Source organism: Capsicum annuum, chromosome 6 (genome assembly GCF_002878395.1).
Source record: "Capsicum annuum cultivar UCD-10X-F1 chromosome 6, UCD10Xv1.1, whole genome shotgun sequence".
Taxonomy (NCBI): Eukaryota; Viridiplantae; Streptophyta; class Magnoliopsida; order Solanales; family Solanaceae; genus Capsicum; species Capsicum annuum.
In genome coordinates, this window is record NC_061116.1 from 172,048,612 (window position 1) to 172,071,424 (window position 22,813).

Below are 22,813 nucleotides of genomic sequence, written 5' to 3' on the forward strand. Positions count from 1 at the left end.
TGGTGCACTAAAATTGTTATGTCATTAGAAATTTGTGATGAAACCTTTTATTGGCAGAAAATGTGGACAATAAATGGCCACAAACACACATAACTCTTACTTATAGAGAAAACATTGCTTGAAAATCAACTTTATTCCTATAGCCTTGACATTCTTTTGAGTCTTGACTCTTGAGCGTGCAACGTGGCCTTAGTTGAAGAAATTGGTATGTATGTTCATACCGGATTACAAGTCAACTAACAATTAGTTAGGCCAATTAAAAATGGAAATTATTCCTTCTGCAATAGAAAAATTCAAGTCTTTTTGGAGATTATACCAATAAAGTGAGAGCAATGGTTTTGAAAAGGGGAATATTAGGTAAAAGTTGTCTAGTTTATTGGCCGAGGTATACACTACCTATAAATTTTAGTTATAAATTTGTGTAAGATATATATTTTAAATGCATAATATTAATATGTATATTAGTATAAAATATATATTACTTATATATTGTGTACATATTCTATAAACTAGATGGTCTATTAGCGACTGTAATTTTTCCTTTGAAAGATTTGAAGATTATTGGAGAAAGTCTTTTCAATGCTTTCTTTGATGATATCGACCTTATTTTTGACCATATAGTACTGAAGTGAAATTTCCATGCAAAAAACATCTTTTGATTTATATTTCTACTATGCAGTTTCACTACTTCATTGCAGTGGAAATTTACTATCATATTTAGAGAATCAAAACATTAAAAAGGGGGAAAAACAGACTCTCACTAATTTACATGTCTTTCTATGTCCCTTCTAAACATTGTTTTAGATGACTGCTTAGTTGATAAATCCAACTATATTTTCAAATCATTAGGCACAATAAGTTGCAACTTAACAAAGTTAAAAGAGCGTTCACAAATCATGATCGTATAACTTTAACATGAGCTAATTAATATAGTCAATGTGGGCGAACCTTACATATATTTTTGGTACTCCGACATTCATTAAATTCAATGCGGACTAATTGTGATTTTAATGCGGACTAGGTATAATTATATTTAAAAAGTATAAAGATTGGTGTAACCTTCAAAAAAGCACCCGGGAAACTAAGAAGATAGTTGGGTACTTTGGTTTTCAAGCGGAACCTTAAACCTTTGGGCATCAATATGTGTGTTTGAACCTCACGAACATCCACGATCCCTAAATCCTGGATCCGTCACTGCTCTCATGTCTTCAATTAAATAAAAATTATAAGTGGATTTCATAATATTATTAAGTTAAAAATGTGAAGTCGTTCAAACAACTGGAGACAGTTGTTGGACAACTGTATTAGTTGTCTCAATAATTATCAAAATTGTCCAACAATTTGGCACAGTTGTCGAACAACTTTGCACAATTGTTGAACAACGTTGATAATAGTTGGAACAACTTCTATAATTGTTAAGATAACTTTTATAGTTGTTAGGACGAAAATGTTAAAATAAAAAAATGAATAAAATTTGTCACGTTTTACTAATTTTTAAAATTTTAAAAACCTCACTTAATTGATAATTTTTTTATCACTTTTAATTCAAAATCAGTTGTATCTGCCCTGGTATTTGTCTAGTTATGAAGTGTTGCATGATGTTTCTTAGTAAACTAGAGAAGCATTGCCCGTGTCAGTACGGGCCCAAAATTAAGATATTTATTTGTCTTTTCAATTTTGACATATTTAAATAAAATTTTTAATAAAAGAATTGCATATGTTTTCTAGGATTCATCCGAAATCTAGCATGAATTCAACATATATTATTTTAATAAGTATTTAGATAATTTAAGTTGTTAATTATTTTAATTTATAATATTTTTTATGTAATTTCAAATTAATATACATTACTTTTCTTGTCCAAATTATTGTGACATTGATAGTCAGTTATATTTTAAAAATAATTTAAGTTTTTAATTATTGTGATTTATAATACTTTTCTTCTATTCCAATTTCAGTGACACTAATATAATTTCAAAAGTCTATCAAATATTTTATATATTTTAAATTTTTTAAGTTGTTAATTATTGTGATTTCTAGTATTTTTCACGTAATTTTTTGAAATATATAACATATTAAATCATTTTTAGATATTTTAAGTTGTTAACAATTGTAATTTATAATACTTTTTATGTAATTTTTGAATAATATATGCTACTCTCCTTGTCCAGAATTCTGTGTCGATGACAGCCAATTATATTTTTTAAATAATTTAAATTTTTTATCATTGTGATTATAATATTTTTTTCTATCTTAACTTATGAGGCACAATGCTTAAATGACCATAATAATTAATTAGGGGTGATATAGTAAAATCATGACTGAAGCAGCTGAAGTAGAAATCAGTCAATTTTTTTTTAAAAAAAATGGTAATTATTGTTATTTACAGTACTTTTTATTTCATTTTCAAATAATATATGTTGTTTTATATCTTCTTCTGTCCCGTCCCAATTTTTGTGGCACTAATATAATTTTGATTGTCAATCAAATATTTTATGTTGACATATCATTTTGCTATTCTTATTTTTCTAATACATAAATGACTTATAATAAGGAGTGATATAGTAAAATCATCGTTCGAAAGATGAAAATTTAATTTAAAACATTAAAAGTTAATTTTGTGTTTTATGTCTATTTTATTTGTTATTAAATATTATTTATTTTCTTAATACCGAGATGACTCATAATAATTAATTAAGACTGATTAATTATGTTATTACTATAAAAATTAATGTAATTTTATCATATACAAAAGTAATCATCAATAATTCACCGGAATAGTATATTAATTAAATACGGGATGCTATATTTTCATATGCAAAATATGATACTATTAAACATTATTGGATAGTGCATTATATTTATCTTTCACAATAATAAAATTTTACTATATATTTTTCTTTATTTCTTTTTAACTTGATACATATTGACCCAACACAAATTCTAAGAAAATATTCATTAGAAATTTATTTTATTAAATTAAATTTATTAATTTTGTAATTTAAAAATTTTAAGTTAAGTTTAAATATTAGTATTTCTATATAAGGAAAAAATAATTTTAAAATTTAAATTTACTAAAATAAATAAATAAAAAGATTATTTTTTATATAAAAGTCAATTAAAATAATAAATTTGATTTACTTTAAATATTTAGTTGCAATTAATAAAGATAATTTTTTATTTTGTCATAATTTATGTTGCACTGATAAAATTTTGAGAGTTGAATAGAACTTTTATCTATTTTTAAAAAAGTATTTTAACTTGTTAATTATTGTGATTTATAATAATTTTTACGTAATTATCAAATAATATATTTACTCCTTGTGTTCCAATTTATGGGGCTTCAATACAATTTCGAGAGTCAACTAAAATTTTTATATATCTTTTAAATATTTTAAGTTGTTAATTATTATAATTTGCAGTACTTTTTCTTTTATCTCAATTTATGTGGCATTGCTAAAATAATGAGAGTCAATAAAATTTTTATATGTCTTTTAAATATTCTAAGTTATTAATTATTGTGATTTGCGGTACCTAATTAGTTTTGAACATAATAGCCAATTAAATAAATAAATAAAATTTACTTTCAATATGTAGTTATAGTTAATTAATATAAATTAATAGAATATATTAAATATTTAAATCATTATAATGAAACAATGAAATTATTATATATTGGGGCATGGTATGTAATTAAGTGGGAGTAGAGGGGTTTTTTGGCAAGAGCCAATAAAATTTCTATATGTCTTTTAAATATTTTAAGTTATTAATTATTGTGATTTGTGGCAACAAATTAATTTTGAACATGATACACAATTAAATAAAAAAAAATTTACTTTCAATATGTAGTTATAATTAATTAACATAAACTAATAAAATATATTAAATATTTAAATTATTATGATAAAATAATAAAATTATTATATATTGGGGCACAGTATATAATTATATGGAAGTAATTGGGCTTTTTGGTAACAGAAAGAGGTGGTCGAAACCACCTCTTCTATATAATAGAAAAGAAATAAACACATAGTTGAAACACTTGTCACCATCCACGACCCCACCAACTAGGGCCGGCCCAACAGTAAAGCGGCCCAAGCAGTTGCTTTAGGCCTCACTATTACTGAGGCCCCATAATTTTCTATAGGTTACATGTGATTTTTTTGGGGGATTATCCTTTATAGTATTATTAGATCTAAAATAATAAATTTTAGCAACACTTTTAGATAATTACAACAATAGCAAATTACTTACAAGTTATAATAACTTATTAAAACAGATAACTTTTTAAATTATATTTTTAAAAATCATTTTTAATTATTAAATGTAAAATTAGTTCTTTATTTTAAGGATTGTAATCAATATTTTTCTTAAATTGTGTATTGATAATTATGGTAAATATTTGTTAATTATTTTTTATTTAAAATATTACACACTCTTACTTATCAGATAAATTTATTATTGGAAGAAGATAAATATATTGAAAGATTGCGTGTTCCAATATATTGAAAGAAGACATACGTGTTCTCTTTCTCCATTCTCTATTATAACACTCAATGTCACCTTTTCCTTTCTCCATTATAACACTCAACCCTTTAAAAACTTTCTTGAAACTTGTGTCTTCATAAAATATGCATATTTTCTTCTTGAAAATACAAGATTGTAAAAAGGGATTTCATATTGGCGATATTATACTCATCTTTTTAGTTGAAAATTCTGGGTTTCATAGTTAACATTCATCTTCTATTCCAAAAAATATGAAACTGATATATTTGTTTTCTGCATTCTCTATTGTGCATTATGTCTAAACCAAAATTTAATTCTACTCCTTTGCGTAGAAGTCCTAGAATAATTGAAAATAGTAGCCCCATTCAACTTTTGAGACCTTCGTTTGATTTAAGTTGTTTCACTCCTTCTCCTCTATCGAAGTGTAAAAAAAAGTTATTGAAAGTGGGTCTTACAACAAAAATCAAAATCAGTGTTTACCCAATAAAATTGAAGTCTCCTTAGTTCATGAAGCATCGAAGAAGCTAAATTTGAGCAAAAAAGTTGAGATTCCTCAAGATAAGAGGAATTATAAGAGAAAGAATTTGGATAGAGAACAAGTGTCGGACTCCGATTTTGAGGATGAGATTCCATTACTCAAACCAAAAAAATCAAGTGTGGAGGAGAAGCACCTTCTCGAGTAACAAGGGCTAGGGCTAAAGGAAAAAATGCAAAGAATGTGTCCAACGAAAATCCTCGAAAAGTTTGCAAGGTATGATTTTTATTCTGTATAAGTTATTTTTTACAAAAAAAAAATGTATATTTTGTTCTTATCATCTTGATTTCTGATTTTAAAAAGGCCATATGATTTTCATGTTGTTTTTATAGAATATTTATACAATTTTTATTTCATAATAATAATTAGTTAATTCTTGTGTATTAAAAAATGTTTGATTGTTGCTTTATTTAGTTCAAAATTTGTATAAATTATTGATACATTATGTTATTACTTAAAATATATGGTTGTTCCACCAATTAAAAGTTCATCTTCCAACTGTCAAAGGTTAAATATTGTTGTATTTTTATGTTATAATTTTTGTATTTGTAAATGTATGTAGGAGAAAAAAACATACAGTCATTGGGCATCGTATATCAAGGTTGATGTTTTCGATGATCTTATGTTAAGATGAAAAAAGGAGCACTTTGAAAGGTTTGAAAATTCTCCCTGCGGGCACTTTTTGAAGATTCAACAACTTAAAGTCCAGCCCCAACTTCTTCAAAATTTGTTGCAAGCTGAGACGGAGAATAACATAGATGATTTGTTCATCTTTAGGTTGAATGGCAATTTGTTGCATTTTGGTAAGAGGGAATTTTGTGTTGTAACTGGTTTAAGGTTTGACAAAAAAAAGTAATTTTTATTCAGATTTCAAAGCTTCGAACAAGCTTATGTCTAAGTATTATCCTGGTATTGAAAAGGTGAGGAGAAGTGATTTCTATACTGATTTTGTTGCGAATAAGAATTTTTTTAAAGAAGATGATCTGTATGAAATTGGTATGGTTTATTTCATAATTAGGTTCTTAGTTTCTGATTTGTCAAGGAATTACATACCAAAATTTTATTTTGATCTAGTTAAATCCGGTGAGTACTTGAATTATGATTGGGGCAATGAGTGCTTTAGAATGTTGTATAAATATAATAGTCATGGTTTGAAGACGAATCCCTCATCATTTACCTTTGGTGGATTTCATTTGGCTCTTCAAATATGGTTTTATGAATGTTGTTTGAACTTGGACAAAGCTGTTGCGATTCAAAGTGAATCGGTTATGAGTCCTCGAATTCGAAATTGGAGGTCATCGAAGGATCTCATTTTTAATGAGTATTTAAAGACAACAATGTTTAAGCATTATAGCAACGAGGTAATCTCAACTACACTTCAATACATTAACTTTAAATCTAAATCAATATCTATTTCGTTCTCATTTTATACTTGTTATCTATTCAAACTAACTCATTTTTTTATACTAGTATCAATTCAAAGATATTGCCTTTACCGATGAGAAAATGGTAAAGTACAATCTTCTTGCAATACATCAAGATAATTTCGTTCATCAAGAGCAAAACAACTTTGTTCATTCATATGTCGATGATAAAAAAAAATTCATCATCAAATATGAAAGACGAACAAATCTTTGATATGAAGAACGAATTGACAAATGTAAAACATAAATATTATAATTACTTATTCAATTAATATTTTTAAATTTTGATTATGAATTTACTAACTATATATACTATATATATATACTATATATATATATATATATATATATATATATATCATGTATGTTCTAGGTTCGAGCTGAAATGTTGAAATTTCATAAAAAGGTATGTTTTCTTTTGGTATTATATTTATATGAGTATGAACGTACAGGTCATACACATGTTGTTATTAAATTTATATATTTATGTATGTACAGATTCTTGATGAAATATCTAATAATCAAAAAAAGGTCAATAGTAAAGTTTAATTAGTTTAATTGATTTTAACTTATACAAAATATATTATTTTACATGAAATTATTACATCCATTATTGTATAATGTGTAGGTTGATAAGCAGTTTACAGAGGTAAAACAATATGTTGTTGAGTTTGAATGAACTAAGGTCTGCAGGAATCAAGTCTGATAAATTCAATGAAGATCGGGTATGCATTGTAAAGTTTTTTATAGTTTTATTTGGATTTATTTTCAAAAGTTAATTTTATTTTTTATGATTATTAGAAGAATGATTCACGGTCTGCGGATGATTTATTGCAAACACCAAATGAAAGCAAGACATGTGAACAAATTCCTAATGAACCTATCAAAGTGAAGGATGAATTGTCTCGTGATATGGCTTTTGAAATGGATGGTAATGTTACATTAACTTGATAAGAATTTTTTAATCCCTAATACATAGAGTTCTATATTATAAATGTAACAAACTGATCTCTATATGACTTTTTAGAAAGTATTTATATGTATAGTGTATGGTGACATTAGTGGTGCAAAATCAAGCGATTATCTTTCTCCTTTGAAAAAATTATCATTTTTTACTGAGTCATAGCACCAAAATTCGAATCTCAAATTTTATCACCAGCCATCTTTGATAAATCTCCACTGATAATGCACCAACATTATGGTTCTACCCATGAAAAATACATCATTTACTTCAACAAAAAACATCCATTTGAAGACTATGTTGGATTTGAGGTTTCAGATATACTGGTTGACCAATTTACAGATTGGAGTTATGCGAAGAAAGTGCGTGAAAGGTAACGATTTATTTTTTACCTTAATGTACTAATTCATACATTCAACAGTTTAATATATAATATCATAAATAAATATTATGCTTTATTTAATAATCATAGGAATACAAAAATCAATGCTCAAGATGTCATCATAAATTCTGAATTTGAGCTTGGTGGATTGAAAATTGATAAGAAGGGTTGGTTTCTTACAATAATTCACACTGGTCGTCTATGGAACGATGAAGTATCTTTCAAATCTAATTTAATACAAACTCCATATAGTATATATTGTGTTTGTGTATGGCTAACATCTAGATGGAAAAAAAATTGTATAATTATCTTAATGTTTTGTAAGTGTCATTATAAAGTGTATGTCTGTTTGTGTATAATATGATATATGGAAGAGAAATTAATTTTGAAGGCATTTTCTATCATAGTTTGTATATGCAGTGGATTCAAATGTTACAAAAAGTCAATGATTGCTGTAATATTTAATGAATAATGAAAGTAGACTAGCATATTATAGTATAGATGAACAACTCATTATTTAATGAAATAACATGGCAATATCATCATGCAAGAAAACTTTGGTTGTATCCTATGAATGATACTTATATTCATTCACAAAACTTTGGTTGTATGTGCATGCTCTTTTCAACTGTTTTATAATTATTTGTCACAAATATGTATTCTTTAAAATGGATTTCTGCTCATCTCTATTTTCTCTCTCTTTAAAACAGCATGTAGATGTTATCATGTACTATTTGCAAAAAAAAAAGCAAAGTATAGTATGATGAAGCCGATAACATATACCACAACTGATGTTTGGTTCATTAAGTGGGTTTGTGCAATTGAGCAACAGTGGTTGAGTGCGAAGAAGGATATGAGATACATCTCTCCTAAACACTATGTTGGTCAGTATATTAGGGGGTTTAAGATGCTTGCGAATGTATCTTGGGATATTGTGTACAACATCATTATTCCAGTTAATGTTAGTGAATCATTCCATTGGATTATGATTTTGTTTCGCATTAGACACAGGTGTCTATATGTGTATGATTCATTTATTGGAGGTGCTCTGAACACCAAGAATGTTCATCGACATGTCCAATCACTTGCTACCATCATACCGTTATTTTTGTTTGCCACTGACTTCTATCGTAAACGAGCTGATATTTGTTAGGATAGAGAGCCTGCATATATTGACAAGTCCATGACCGATCCACTTAAGTATGTTATTGTAAGGAACATTCCTCAACAGGCTCTACAATCTAAGTACGTATATTTATATTATTTGGATTACAATTTTATAATTATACATTGTAATGTACTAACTTTTTTTTATTATTATTTTTACAATGATTGTGGTATGTATGTGTGTGCATTTGCTGAGTTTATTAGTCATGAATTGTTTGATATTTCAACCAAAATATTTAATGCTACCAATCATCGTATGAGATATGGTATGTTACTTTGGGATTATGCCAGAAAAAAGCAAAACGATGGTGCTATAAGCGAAAGCGAGGTGACAGGCAATGTTACAAGCAGACTAGGGGATCCAAAAATATTGAGAGATGTTGTTAGTCCAGTTGTCACTATAAAAACCAGAAATAGATAGGCATTTCATATTTAATGTTGCTTGGAGATTGTTAGTGTGGTCTTTTTTAACTTGTTGGTATGAACAAAGTTTAGTTTTGATTTTTATGTATGATGTTTTGGTACTGTTAACAGTTATTTCATATTTGAACTCGTTCAATGAAATCAATATCATTTTGTTTTATTTCATCATATGTGATTTCATCATACATCGATATCATTTTGTATTGATTTTTATATATGATATTTTGATACTTTTAACAGTTATTTCGTATTTAAACTCGCTCAATGAAATCGATATCATTTTATTAAATTTCATCATATAGGATTCCCGCTAATACACATATACATTAATTTTTTAGTTCTTAACTATTTTTGATGATCTTTACTGTTATATGAATTACCATTGTTGGCATTCAACTTGTTTTGTTTTTATTTTTAAGCACTTCATTTATACAATTATATACTGTCAGTATAGCTTTACACTGATTTGAATTTTTGATGCTCGTTACTGTTGTATTATTATAATACTATAATAGCTAGTATAAAAAAAATCTTCTCCTTTTAATCAATATATTTTTACACTTATATAATTATGATACTTTAACACTTCTTTTATATTTCACCTCATTCAACATATTTGATATCAACTCGTTTTATTTTTTTATTCACAACATATATATGTTTATAAAACACCAATATAAAGTTGAAAATGAGAACCAAAATATTATACATAAAGATAAGTTGCATTGTTTATTGAAAATATCCAAAAAAACAAAATAAAATCATACTTGAAAAATACTCTAAAAAAAAATTCTTAAACGGGAGGATCATATTTATGGCATATTTTCCTGTTGTGTCCTTCTCTATGGCAGTTACTACATGTAACATTGGCTCTTTTGCACTTATCTTCATTTGATGCTTTCTACCTCTCATAACATAGACGTCCGGGCGGTCTTTTAGAATCAGGCGGTAATACAATTTCATCCAAGACTTCTTGAGGTATATTTCACGTACTCTCACAAGGAAGAGGCTCAACTGGTATAGCATAAGCATCCTTAAAATTTTTATTGTTGTAGTATGCAGAACAATAGTCTTCTCCATGTTGGTTATGATATGTAATAACCGCCATTGCATGTGATCAAGGTATCTCATCTAATTGAAATCGACCACAACTACATTTTCTACTTCGGAAGCATACAACAAACCTTTTAACTCCAGCAGTAACAGTATGCAAAAATTCATTTGAACCTCTTACCTACAATAAATGTTATTAGTTAGAACATGTTTGCAGTTCAAAACATTATCAGTAAAATAAAATAAACAAATCAAAGAACAACAAAGTCTTTTAAGAAATTTATTCAAGATTGTAATATAATTAAAATTTAAACATACCATCAAATTATGCGATTCTTGCTTGTTATCATTGAGAATATCATTATATATTTTTGTTAGCACTGTCAATGTATTTTTTTCTTCCTCTTTATTTTTTGCATTCCACGATTCAACAATTAGCCTCATGAAATCCAACACAGAAACAACAGGTAACCTTCTGGCTTTCCTGTTTGTATTGTTTATGAATTCAACAATATTTGATGTTAGAGTCCAAGTACGCTTTACTGTAGAATGAACCCTTGTCCATTTATGATAGTCAATTTTGTACAAATATACCCTTACTATTCTGTTAATTTGATCGACTCTCCCCATTAACTCTTTAAATTTTTGAAGTGTATATGCCTTCGCCATTGCAAAAAACAACTTATGCAGTTCATCAACTTTCTTACGAAAATTCATCTTAATATCCCCCCATAGATGTCAAATACAAGCATGGTGCGACAGATTTAGATAGACTGTCGATGTTGCTTTCCAGATGCTGCCATTTCTGTCTGACACGATACACATGTTATTTCTTTCTCCAAAAGCTTCTCTAAATTTCTCGAAAAATCATGTCCAAGATGCTATATTTTTAGAATCAACCAATACATAAGCAAGGGATAATATATGACCTGCATACAAAATCATTATCAACACCTATATTAATTGAATTTATTTCATATTGTAAAATCATTCAGAATATTATTAAATTACCGATATCATACTATAAAAAAAAATTAACACATTATTTCTAAAAAATAAATTATGCCTGAAAATTAATAAGTAAAATAGTACTTTGTTACCTCCTGGATCTAATGTTCTTGCAATTAGAATTGTCCCACCATAAAGCGATTTTAGCCCAGCACCATCAACAACAACTATAGGTCTATAATACTCCCATCCACGTATTGAAGCATCCAGCGCCACAAAAGCATACAAGAAACGATTTTCTTCTATTTTTTCCCAACTAATAACTGATTCAGGATATTGTTTTCCCAAATTGTACAAATAACCTATTAGTTTTTTATATGATTCGGTTGGATCCCCACTCAACATCTTAACTGCTAGTTTCTTTGCACGTCATGCGTGAGTATAGCTTAAGGACACACCATATTGTCTTAACATATCAGCAGCAACATCATTTGTTGTGTATATTCTATTAGTGTTTATCAAATTACGCAACACCAAACCAGTAATAACCTTTGTCATTCCTTGGCATCTTGCATAAATTTGATCTCGTGCCGAACATGTATGTATTTCACAGTACTTTCTTATTATGAAAATCTTTGTATTATTTGTACTTGAAGCTTTTAGAAACCATGTACATTCTTCCACATGAAAAACTAGGTAGTAGCTATTTAAAATGTTCAGAATCAAACAAGGAAATATAGAACATACAAAAAAAATACCAAAGAAATATACTCTTTTAAGAACTTAAGTTGTAAGCTGGAATAGTTCGTACCTTTTTGCATTAGACCTCTCAGTTCTAAATGTAAACTGATGCAATAAAGCATGCAAATTCATAACTTGTGAAAGTGTTATTTTATTGATGTAACGCTGGTTTACTTCAATTACCGAATTGGTAACTTCTTTGATTATTTCAAATCTATCTTCATCCATGATTTCATCATCTGCAGTTAATCCAATCAACCGAACTGAATTTCTAGAGTATAAATTCTGTCGATCCAGATTTGATTCGGTATTCATGTTGTTACCAACACAAATATCAAACTGTTCAGAATTTTCATTAACAACAATTGATATATTAGTTGTTGTCACATACAATGAATAACTAGCAAAAAAATCCTCATTACTTTTTTTTTTATCTAGATACATCATTACTCCAATGTCATTATGTATGAGCATAGGTGGACATCTATCATTTATTAAAAACTTAATCTCAATTTTTGTAGAATTAATATCAATCTTCAATTATTTTGTTATTGCAACAACCAATCCTTTATACTTTGTATCTGCATCATACATTTTCCCATCTATAGCAAAGTCTCTAGGTCTACCTATAAGTACAATATAAATTTCATTATTAATAATCAATTAACATATTTTTAACAATAATTTCATAATTTCAACATTCCAAATAAATACACAAACTTCAACATGTTCAACATAAACACCAAATGTTGCATACGTTATCATAATAATTTTGAAAGCACAATCTTATCTCTGAAACATGAGCAGCATAACAAATCATAACAAAACGATTTTGCTTAAACTTTCAGAACAACATCATACCATCAACATTTTAAAAAAATTCACAAACCACTATCTGTAACTGCCATAAAAGGTTCACAATTACTCTTTTACAAAGTTCATAGATTACAACAAAATACTATCAAACATTCAACGTGTATATACAAAAAAAATCACCAACCAATTACAATGATTAATCGACGCCAATCAGATTGTTAACATTCGGTGAATGAATAAAATGTCATTCAAAGCATCAACCAAATGCACCATACGACATCACAATCAGATTGAAACCGCTATCTTATTTCTGCAAAACGAGCAACACAACTAATCATAATAAACTACTGGATCAAATAACAATTAACATATCGTTAACATTCCATCTTCCTCCATACATAACAAGAAGCGAATGTACCCTTTCACCTTCCATTAATTTGATCACTTTCAAACATAAAACTGAAAATGTGTAACAAGAATAAACGAAGGATTACAAGAAACTGAAAATTTCAAATTTTGAGAAGAGAATCCTTTGAATTATATGTTTAAGATCTTTATTAATTATACGAAAACTGTTTAATGAGATATTTAAGGTGATGTAGATATCTGACAATAACTGACATCCTTAATTGGGGTAGAAGAATATTTTTTTCCATATATATAATTGACATTTTTTTAATTTATTAAAAGAGAAAAATATTTTTTTAAAATTTTTTTAATAAGATTTGCTATAACTTGATAAAAAGAAAGTTTTGCTATAAGTTGTGATTTCCTATCTAAGAAATGCTATATACGTTTTTTTTCACTTTTTTTTTAGAAAAGAGAGAGAGATAGAAAGGAAGAAAAAAATTCTGAGATTCGTCGAAATAAATTGAAAAGTCAAAGGTGTAATATTTTTGGGAATAGTGGGAATAGCGCTCTTTCATTATTTATATGCAATCATCATTATTATAGCCACATAATTTTTTCCTTTAATTTTGTTTTTCTGTTTGTACTTTCCCTTTTTTTTTTTTAACTGTTACATATCCTTATATTTTATTTAAGCTTTTCTCAATTCTCTAAATTCTTCATTAGATAAAATTCAATTCCCAATTTCTTATCTTTTTTTTTCAGTTCTAACATTGTATCGAGAATACGCAAATAATAAAAATAATAACAAATTTTCTATATTTTGAATTAGATTAGATTGATTTATATTTTGTTATTTTGCATTGAAGATTTGTTATTTTATATTTTTTATTCATATCTCGTTATTTTTTTAGAGTTTAAATAGGCCAATTATAAAGTAGATTTATTTTAAAATGCAAGTGTTAAGAGAAATTGTCCCTATTAAGTTTTTCAAAAGTGAAATTAATAAAATATTATGTAAGATCAATAATGTATCAAGGAGATTAATATGAATTAACTATATTGTCAATCAAAAGAGTTATCTTTTGGGAGCACTGTCACCTTAATGGGCCTTGCAACGCTCGATTCGAATTAGTCAGGGCTCCAATGTGGGAGCCGGACAACGGTTGAAAAAACAAAAAAAAAGAGTTATTAAAAAAAATAAATTATTAATAATTTTGCATCTAAAAGAGCTAGAAACAAATAATTTAAAATAAAATTATGATAATTCTTTTCCTTAATATAAAACTTAGGCCTCTTGTTGAAGTTTCGCTTTAGGCCACCAGTATTGTTGAGCCGCCCCTGCCACCAACTCCCCCTCCCCCTTTCCCGACCCGGGGGTCAGATTTCCAACTTCTAAGGAGGTTTTTTGTACTTCTTTTTGTTTCATGTAACACTCCAAAATTAACAAAGACTAAGAACTAGAAAGCTGTTAAATTCTTATTTAATGAACAAAGAAAAATCAAAGTAAAGTAAGTAAATTTTAAATTTTAAAAATGAAAAAGGATCGAAAATACCCTTGAACTATTTGAAATGGATCAAAAATACCCTTTATTTATTTTTTGGCTCAAAAATACCTTTCTGTTTGTTTTTTTCTTGCTCAAAAATACCCCTCCATTATTTTTTTGGCTCAAAAATACCCTTCTCTCTAACAGAATGCCACCAAACACGCCATGTGAATAAAAAAGTCACTTGATCAGTTCACATCAACATACACAAATGAAAAATCACTCCATTTAATTCATCTAACCATCAACCCATTTTTCTAATTTTAAAGACCCAATCCCACTCATATTAAAAAAAATCCGACCCAAGAGAAAAAAAAAATTAAGAATTTGATAGCTTATTTTCCATGTGATGGGTTCAGATATTTTGGATTGATCAAGGTGAAAGATGCAGAAATAATTAGGTCCTAAATTATTGATCCGAAAGAATCAAATTTTAATCAGGTCAACCCTAAATAATTGGATCCTCAAATAATTGACCCAATTTCCAAGAGTTCGGATTGCTACGGGATGTTTTATCTGAATTTGTCTAATGAGGAACCTGATTGTAGTGAGAGAAATGATAATTCAGAGACGAAATTGAAATTTTGAGAGTGAAAGTTTAGTGGCAATGTAGGACACCACAAGTTAATGAGGTCAAGAATTGCTCGAGTGAATCTCGTAACTTTGAAAATGTAAAATAATGAACTATAAGGTAGTGAAAGGGATGATATGAGGAAAAAAATTGAAGAATTGAATTTTACCTCTTAGTTCGGGTTTTTTTTTTTAATATGGATCGGATTTTTAAATAGAATAAAATGGGTTGATTGTTAAGTGAATTTAATGGAGTGATTTTCCACGTGTATGCTAACTTGGACTGATTAAGTGACTTATTTTTATCTACGTGGTGTGTTTGGTGTCATTCCATTAGAGAGAAGGGTATTTTTTTAGCCAAAAAATTAACAGAGGGGTATATTTGAGTTAAAAAATTAAGGGGGGGTATTTTTAAACCAAAAAACAAATAAAAGGGTTTTTTTAAGCCAAAAAAATAATTGAAGGATATTTTTTATCCATTTTGAATAGTTCGGGGGTATTTTTGACACTTTTTCCTTTTAAAAAAAACCTTATATTGACTAGCTGAATCTTATAAAATAAAAGTATCATAATTCCTAAAAAAACAAGGCATATTACATAAATAAATACTCAAATTAAATATAGCTTCAATTGACAAATAAGAACTTTAATTTTGAGATTGACATCTAGACACCTCAACTTGATCTTAATTGACAACTAAATACTTTAGCTTATCTCTACTTTGCCTCGTGGACACCCAATTATGATGTGACACATAAATTTTGGAGGTGTCTAGATAATCACTTTATAAGTTGAAGTATTCAACTAACACAATGAAAAAGAGTTAAAGTGTCTAGATGTGCATACTCAAAATCTGAGATCAAGTTTGAATATATATTTATGTATAATGCCAATAATCAATGATACACTCACGGCAAGGTATATGGTACTTCACTCAAATAGTAATTATCTAGTTTAATTTTGGGATTACTTTGTGATGAAGTTGTATAACAACTCGAACTTTCCACTAAAATTTGAATCATAATTTTTTGTATATGTATAGGTTCCAAACTTGATGATTTCTAATTAAATATATGTGTTAAGATCAATTCCATCCTGTGGTGAGTACTTTTGATATGAATCATGATCATAAGAAATATTCAGTGTAAAATTGAAGTGAGAGTATTTTGATCAATTGAGCTTTAGTATACATTCATACATGGTTCAACTTCAAACAAACATTTCTCTTAAATATGAAGAGTTACGTAGCTCATTATCTAAATTGAAGGTCTTTGAGTCTTCTTTCTAACATTATTGACCCTTCATCAATGTGAGTTCAGAGCGAAAAGTTATGGGCTTTCCAGTGAGGGTCCATGATGGTAGCATGGCATAAAGCTTGGCCTCCGTGATAGGAGCACGACACGGAGGCTAGCCTCCGCAATAAAGGCATGTCACGGAGGTGTTGTCCAGTGACAACCTCTTTTATTTTGTTATGCGTTTTTAAGGACATTTTGTTCTTGTCCTCATTCAAAAAAACCCCCCCCCCCCCCCCCCCCCACTTATACAGAACATTCCCAAATTCAAATTCCTAAGTTATGAATCTCTCAACTAAAATACGTTACTCTAATCTGAGGTTATCTCATAAGTGTTCCTAGTAAATTCTTCATCAAAAAGGTATATAGAATAACTCTTCTTCAACATAATTCTAAAAGTATGTTTTCTTAATCTCTATTTATGCGAAATCATGAATTTAAGCTAAGTTTGAGAGTTATTCCATAATTGATGAAAATATTGACTTTTTATGAATGCTTCATCCATTAAATTATTTTTCATTATTTACGTTAATGGATTTAGAGAGTATTACTTGGATAATGAATTTGCTCTTGTTTCAAATATAAACTTATGATTGTTTGGGAGAGTTGTTTACATTCTAATGTTTTAGAGAAATCTCGAACAACATATTTTGCCCAAATCTTTGAGTATATTTTAAAGAGAGTTTTTACATGATCCTTAAATGATTCTTTACATTCAATCTTTATTATGGTGGGGCTAAAGAGCTATAAATGCTTATGATGATTAACGAGATGGCATTTTTGGCTTGCAAGTCTTGGTATGACGATAACAATTAAACGAATGCACCTAAGGTTATGAAATGCTTTCCAAAGAATGTTTTATGATTTGAAAAGGTTAAAAGATGGGTTTAAAGAGAATTAGATGCTTAACCGAAAAGGTATGAGTCTGCAAGACTCATTATCCCAAATCGTGCATTGCCAATGTGGAAACGATTCTGTTCTAAAACATGGATAACCACACTGTATGCTTTCTTCACAAAGTCGTATACAAGAGAGAATAGAAATAGATATGATGTGCCTTAGTTTATGCCACAAATATGGATTGAGGGCTCAGCCGATCGAGCAATGATCGGACCCACATAGCTTATGGTTCAGAGAGAAGTTGGTGATACCATCTAGTTTAAAATTAAAGAAAAGAAATGTTTTATGGATTTATTTTTGAAGTTTCTATATATATGCTTATTATGCCTTGATTTTTAATCATATGGTTAATTTTTATAAATCATGTCTTATCATTTTTCTATTCTGCATATCAATATATTTTATGCATTGATCGTCTTCGGCGCTACATCATTTTATGATGTAGGTTCGAAGACACATTTTCATTATTCTTTGTAGCATTAGAAGTCATTCGGGACAGCTTCAGTAGTTGTATGCCCTCCATTCTTCAGAAGGCCTATGTATCGCCCCAAAGATACCTCCTAGACGCCACACAGTGCTTAATACTACTAGTAGTCCCAAACTAATCCATAATATCTACACTAAATTTTATTAAATATAAAATTAGTACATGAGCTCAAACTGGCGAAATCTTATAAACTGGGATCAATTAGATTAACAATCTTAATAAAATATTGTAACTCAGTAATATTCAAATCTCTGGGAAACTGAAAGAATATTTCGTCTGACTAGTCTTGATAATCCTCCAACTAAAGATTGAAGAGCCACTGGGATAGACTTCAGCTGACCCGAACTGAAAGCATAATTACTGAAATAGTAACAATAAAAATCTGAAATCAATCAAAGCTTGGTCCTCGAACTATGAGGACTCACCAACTGAGTGGATGTAGAAAGTGGTGCTCGCGGTTAGTCGTGCTTTTGGGGACGAACAACCGGACCTACATTATAAAAGAATGTAGTCACACAGACATATATGTGGTCGGTACTTCTTGAATGTAATGAGTATGTGGGGGTGAATGCAATAAGTAAAACTAAAGTTAGACATACTTACAAATCATGCATGTTATGTGTAAAAAGACTCACACTGATCATAAATATGACTGAAAACTAAAATCTCATAAAAAACATAAATTATAAGACAATATCTGAACAACACTTGTGAGTCATTACACTTAGTCTCTGAAATCCTCTTTTTCTTTGGGAGATTCGCGTAACCGACATAAATCATGCGAGTAACATGGAGTCCGATGTATAAAACCCACATCAAAAGGGCCCTATATACTTTGCCAGGGTATATAGGCTAACAGTGGTGATCACCTAAACATGTCCAATTGGACAAGCAGAATGATAAATGACATGTCTGGTAGGGAAAGCTATAAGCCCATTTGGACAAGCTGACTAATAACCTATGGTGGCATATAGTTTTTGAAAAATAGGATGCGCTAACCCCACGTTCCCTCTCGGTGCTAGATACTACTCCCAAAAAAATCATACTATTAATCGTACTATATTTATGAAGTTTACCTTAAAATAAGCGTAGGAGATGATAAGTCTGAAAACACAATATGCTATTGTTTCTCTATCAATTTTTTGGTTTCTTATGTGAACTTCATAGTTTGTCTGAAATCTTATACCAAAACTAAAACCGTAATCATGCATCAATTCTTTTGAGTCTCAAACTAGTAAACTTGAATTTCTTGTAAACTGAGTACTAAATGCTCAAATTGAAATCTTTTATCAGCTCATGAAAACTCCATATCAAAATTTCATAACTCAAAGTTTGAGATCACTTTCATAAATAAAACTTGCATAAGAATGAAAATATATACAAAATAATCACTACAAAAAAACAGCATTTAGCGATGAAATTCAATGACAGAACAGTTTTTGTCACTGATTAGCGACGGATCAGCAACGGAATAACATTTTTGTTGCGAATATAGAAAGTCTCTTTTTAATTTATGATATAGCAACGAATCTGCGATGAATTTCTTTTTTCGTCGTCAAATATTGGCGCAAAAATTTTGCGCCTTAATTTTGTGACGGATTTAGCCACAAATATGTGTCATTATTTTAATTAATTGGTTGTAACGGATTTAGCAATGGAAGATTTCGTCACTAACCATTGTAAATTTTTTATTTATTATTAGCGACGGATAATTTCAATGCAATATTTTATAATTTTAATAAGTTATTTTTTAGGATTTCTTCTCATTATAGCGACTTTTATTTTTCTCTCTAAATACGCGGCTCCCGCTTCTCTCTACAAAAATTCTTTGAATCAGTAACAAAAGTGTGCAAATATTTTCGTTTTGAACTTTGAATCAGGTAAGAAATATATTCTATCTCTCTAAAATATCTTGAATTTGAACTATTTGAAGAAAAAATTTGTATTCTTTCTCTCTTTTGTTGTTGTTGACACCTAATTTTGACTGTCCGATACTCCTTTTAGGCTGTTATTTTTTCAACAACAACAACAACAACAAACCCAGTGTATTCCCACCTAGTGGGGTCTGGGGGGGTAAGATGTACGCATTCCATACCTCTACCTCTAAAGAAGTAGAAGGGCTGCTTCCGATAGACCCCCGGCTCAAGTCACGAGATACCACACTAGGCTGTTATTTTTTCAAAATTATTAATTTTAAATATTAATATTTTTTTACACATTATTCTTGTATCAAATAGATATTGACGTGTCACTTTCATAATTAAAAAATATAAATTATTTTAATACTCTTTATTATTATTTTTTTACAATTTATTAATTTAAATATAATATTTTATATAATTTTGTTAATGTTTATTAAATTATTTCTCGTAAATATGCACACTCACAATTTACAAATACATTATCTAGTTATTATTATTATTATTATTATTATTAATTTATTTTAAATTCTACTACCGACGATTTAATATAACACTTTTTACGTAACATTACTTTTACATGGACAATTTATTCTTAATAGCCACATCTTATTATTTTTATTATTATATTTATTAAAATATAGCCCAAAATCAATTCGATTTTCTTAATTTATTTAATTATTATCCAATTTTGTACCCAGTTTATGACAATCCTAACATAAATCAATTTCAAAATTGACCCAAAATTAAAAATCCCCAATTCAAATTATTTGAATTTGAGCAATCTCTGCAGTTTTAATCAAGACCGTTGATCATATAACGATCAACGGTCAAGATTACATCAATTTGTTTTCCTTTTCAATAACAGCAAAAACTAAACCCTAATCCTATTCTCCAAGACAATAATAGCCGCTCCTTCTCCCTCTACACCAAAAGCCACCATCACCGTCTGGCCCTTTTTCCTTTCTGTCATTGCCTCGCCTCTCTAAAACCTCCGACGAACCGACGCCACAACACTCAACTGCCGCCGCCGCCTCATCCTCTTCTCCATCTCAAGCCGCGATCAACAACAGTACCGTAACGCCGCTCTACTGTCGACTGGTGTCCAGCTAAACCAGGTCACCGACGAGCCACTAATCGTCGCCTTCCTCCCCATCGTTGCCTCCCAATAGTTAAACCAGCGGCGCAACCACCAACGGCCATCTAACAGCTGCCATGCAGCTGTTCACCAACCCTCGTCGCCGTAGCGATAGCCAAACCAATGCCGCCTCATTTGTCGGAAAATGATGGGTTCTTGGGAATCCATCCCAGGTTTGATTTGTGTTTAATTTGTATGTGTAATTTTAGTTATCTTCTACCCCTTCTTTTCTTTTTCTTTGGATATATTCTATTGTGTAAAATTGACGGAGGTTGATTTGAGGTTTTTGGTTTAATTTCTGGTGATTTGTGCTTGTTAACTTGCCTAGCCTATCATATAATAAACTTCTCAATTTTGTGAACTTTGATTAATCCTAATTTGTCACTAAGACGTTGATTTTGGTCAATCATAAATTTCCTAGTCTTTTACACACGAATGAGAACCTGTTGAATATTGCTTTATGGAGCTCTATTGTGGAATTCCTATTTTGACGCTTAATTATGGGCTAGTATGTCGTGGGATCTCTATGATTAATGTGGTGGTCATGATTTGCCTCAATCCTTTGACATAATCAAGTCTTTTCTTTCTAAATTAGATTTTTAACAATCTCGTGTGTAATTACGGTAGTGATTTGAGATTTTTTTTGCTCTGTGTAAGTTATTTGGTGGTGTGACAGCTTATTTTTATGCATGCAGTTTCTATTTTGCATGCAGGTTTTGTGTTCTGGATATGATGTAACTTGATTCTTCAATCTATGTGTTATTATCTAATACATTTGCTGGTTTGCAAAACTGAGATGGTATTGGAACTATGAGGGAAATGATGCATAGCAGGGATGTCAAGAAAGTTTCTGAATCCAGTTGGTTTTAAATATCAAGAAGGCTTTAAATGTCAAGAAAAAGAATCCTATGGTGTAATTTGGATTCTTCTATTTTGTATGTAGTTTTTGTGTGTGCAATTTATTTGATTATAATGTTTTGTCTCGCAAGAATTGCATGAGCTGTATTTGGCCTTTTTGTTTTTGAATTTTTTCTATTGGTACTATTCTCGGCTCGTGATTGTAAATAAATCATCTCAAATTTAAGTGACACACTGTCCCGTAAATAATTTTTACACCATTAGATTATTTTATTTGTACTAAAAATAGAGAAGAAATATTATTTCACTTGCTTTAATTTACTTTAGATCCTTAATAACATAAAAATTGCAGATTTTGTATGCAGTTTCCTACATTCTGGTTATGTATGCAGATTTTGTCCATTCAACTGCAATTTGGTGTTTGGATATTGTACATTCTGGTACATTTTGATTGTGTATGCAGTTTCTATGCAATTTGATCATGGCAACTAAGATCAAAATTTGTGTATGTAGTTTCTATTTTGTGAATTACTGGGTGTCTGGATATACATTCAGGTTGTGTATGCAGTTTCTATACAAATTAGAGTGAATAATGATATTTCTTTAAAATGTATTTCAGAAGAATTCTTATTGGAATGCTTCCGTTAGTGAAACTGTGGTGAAGCAATAATGGTTAGAGAAGGCTGCACTATGCTACAGAAATTTCATTTCTAATTTAAAGAAACACAGAGTTACAGTTTAACCGGATTAAGCGTGTTGATGGTATTAGGGCACAAGAAGGGGCCGTGCTTGATCCTC

The 22,813-nt window shown here is 29.2% G+C and overlaps 1 protein-coding gene and 1 long non-coding RNA gene across 3 annotated transcripts; both read left to right on the top strand.

The window, feature by feature from the left end:
* Positions 1-6,897: 6,897 nt before the first annotated feature.
* On the top strand, positions 6,898-9,378 carry LOC107874906. 2 transcript variants are annotated; one of them, XM_016721616.2, is made up of 4 exons: positions 7,045-7,190; positions 7,267-7,396; positions 7,745-7,799; positions 8,519-9,378. In XM_016721616.2, exons 1-4 carry the CDS (start codon positions 7,125-7,127, stop codon positions 8,523-8,525), a joined length of 258 nt encoding a protein of 85 aa, XP_016577102.1. In that variant the 5' UTR covers positions 7,045-7,124; the 3' UTR covers positions 8,526-9,378. The 2 variants fall into 2 exon arrangements, with proteins under 2 accessions (XP_016577100.1, XP_016577102.1); XM_016721614.2 differs by having other exon boundaries at positions 6,898-7,190; positions 7,267-7,799.
* An 11,347-nt stretch (positions 9,379-20,725) lies between these two features.
* On the top strand, positions 20,726-22,245 carry LOC124899740. The gene is made up of 2 exons (XR_007057272.1): positions 20,726-21,330; positions 21,871-22,245. It is a non-coding gene; the product is annotated as an uncharacterized LOC124899740 (long non-coding RNA).
* Positions 22,246-22,813: the final 568 nt, after the last annotated feature.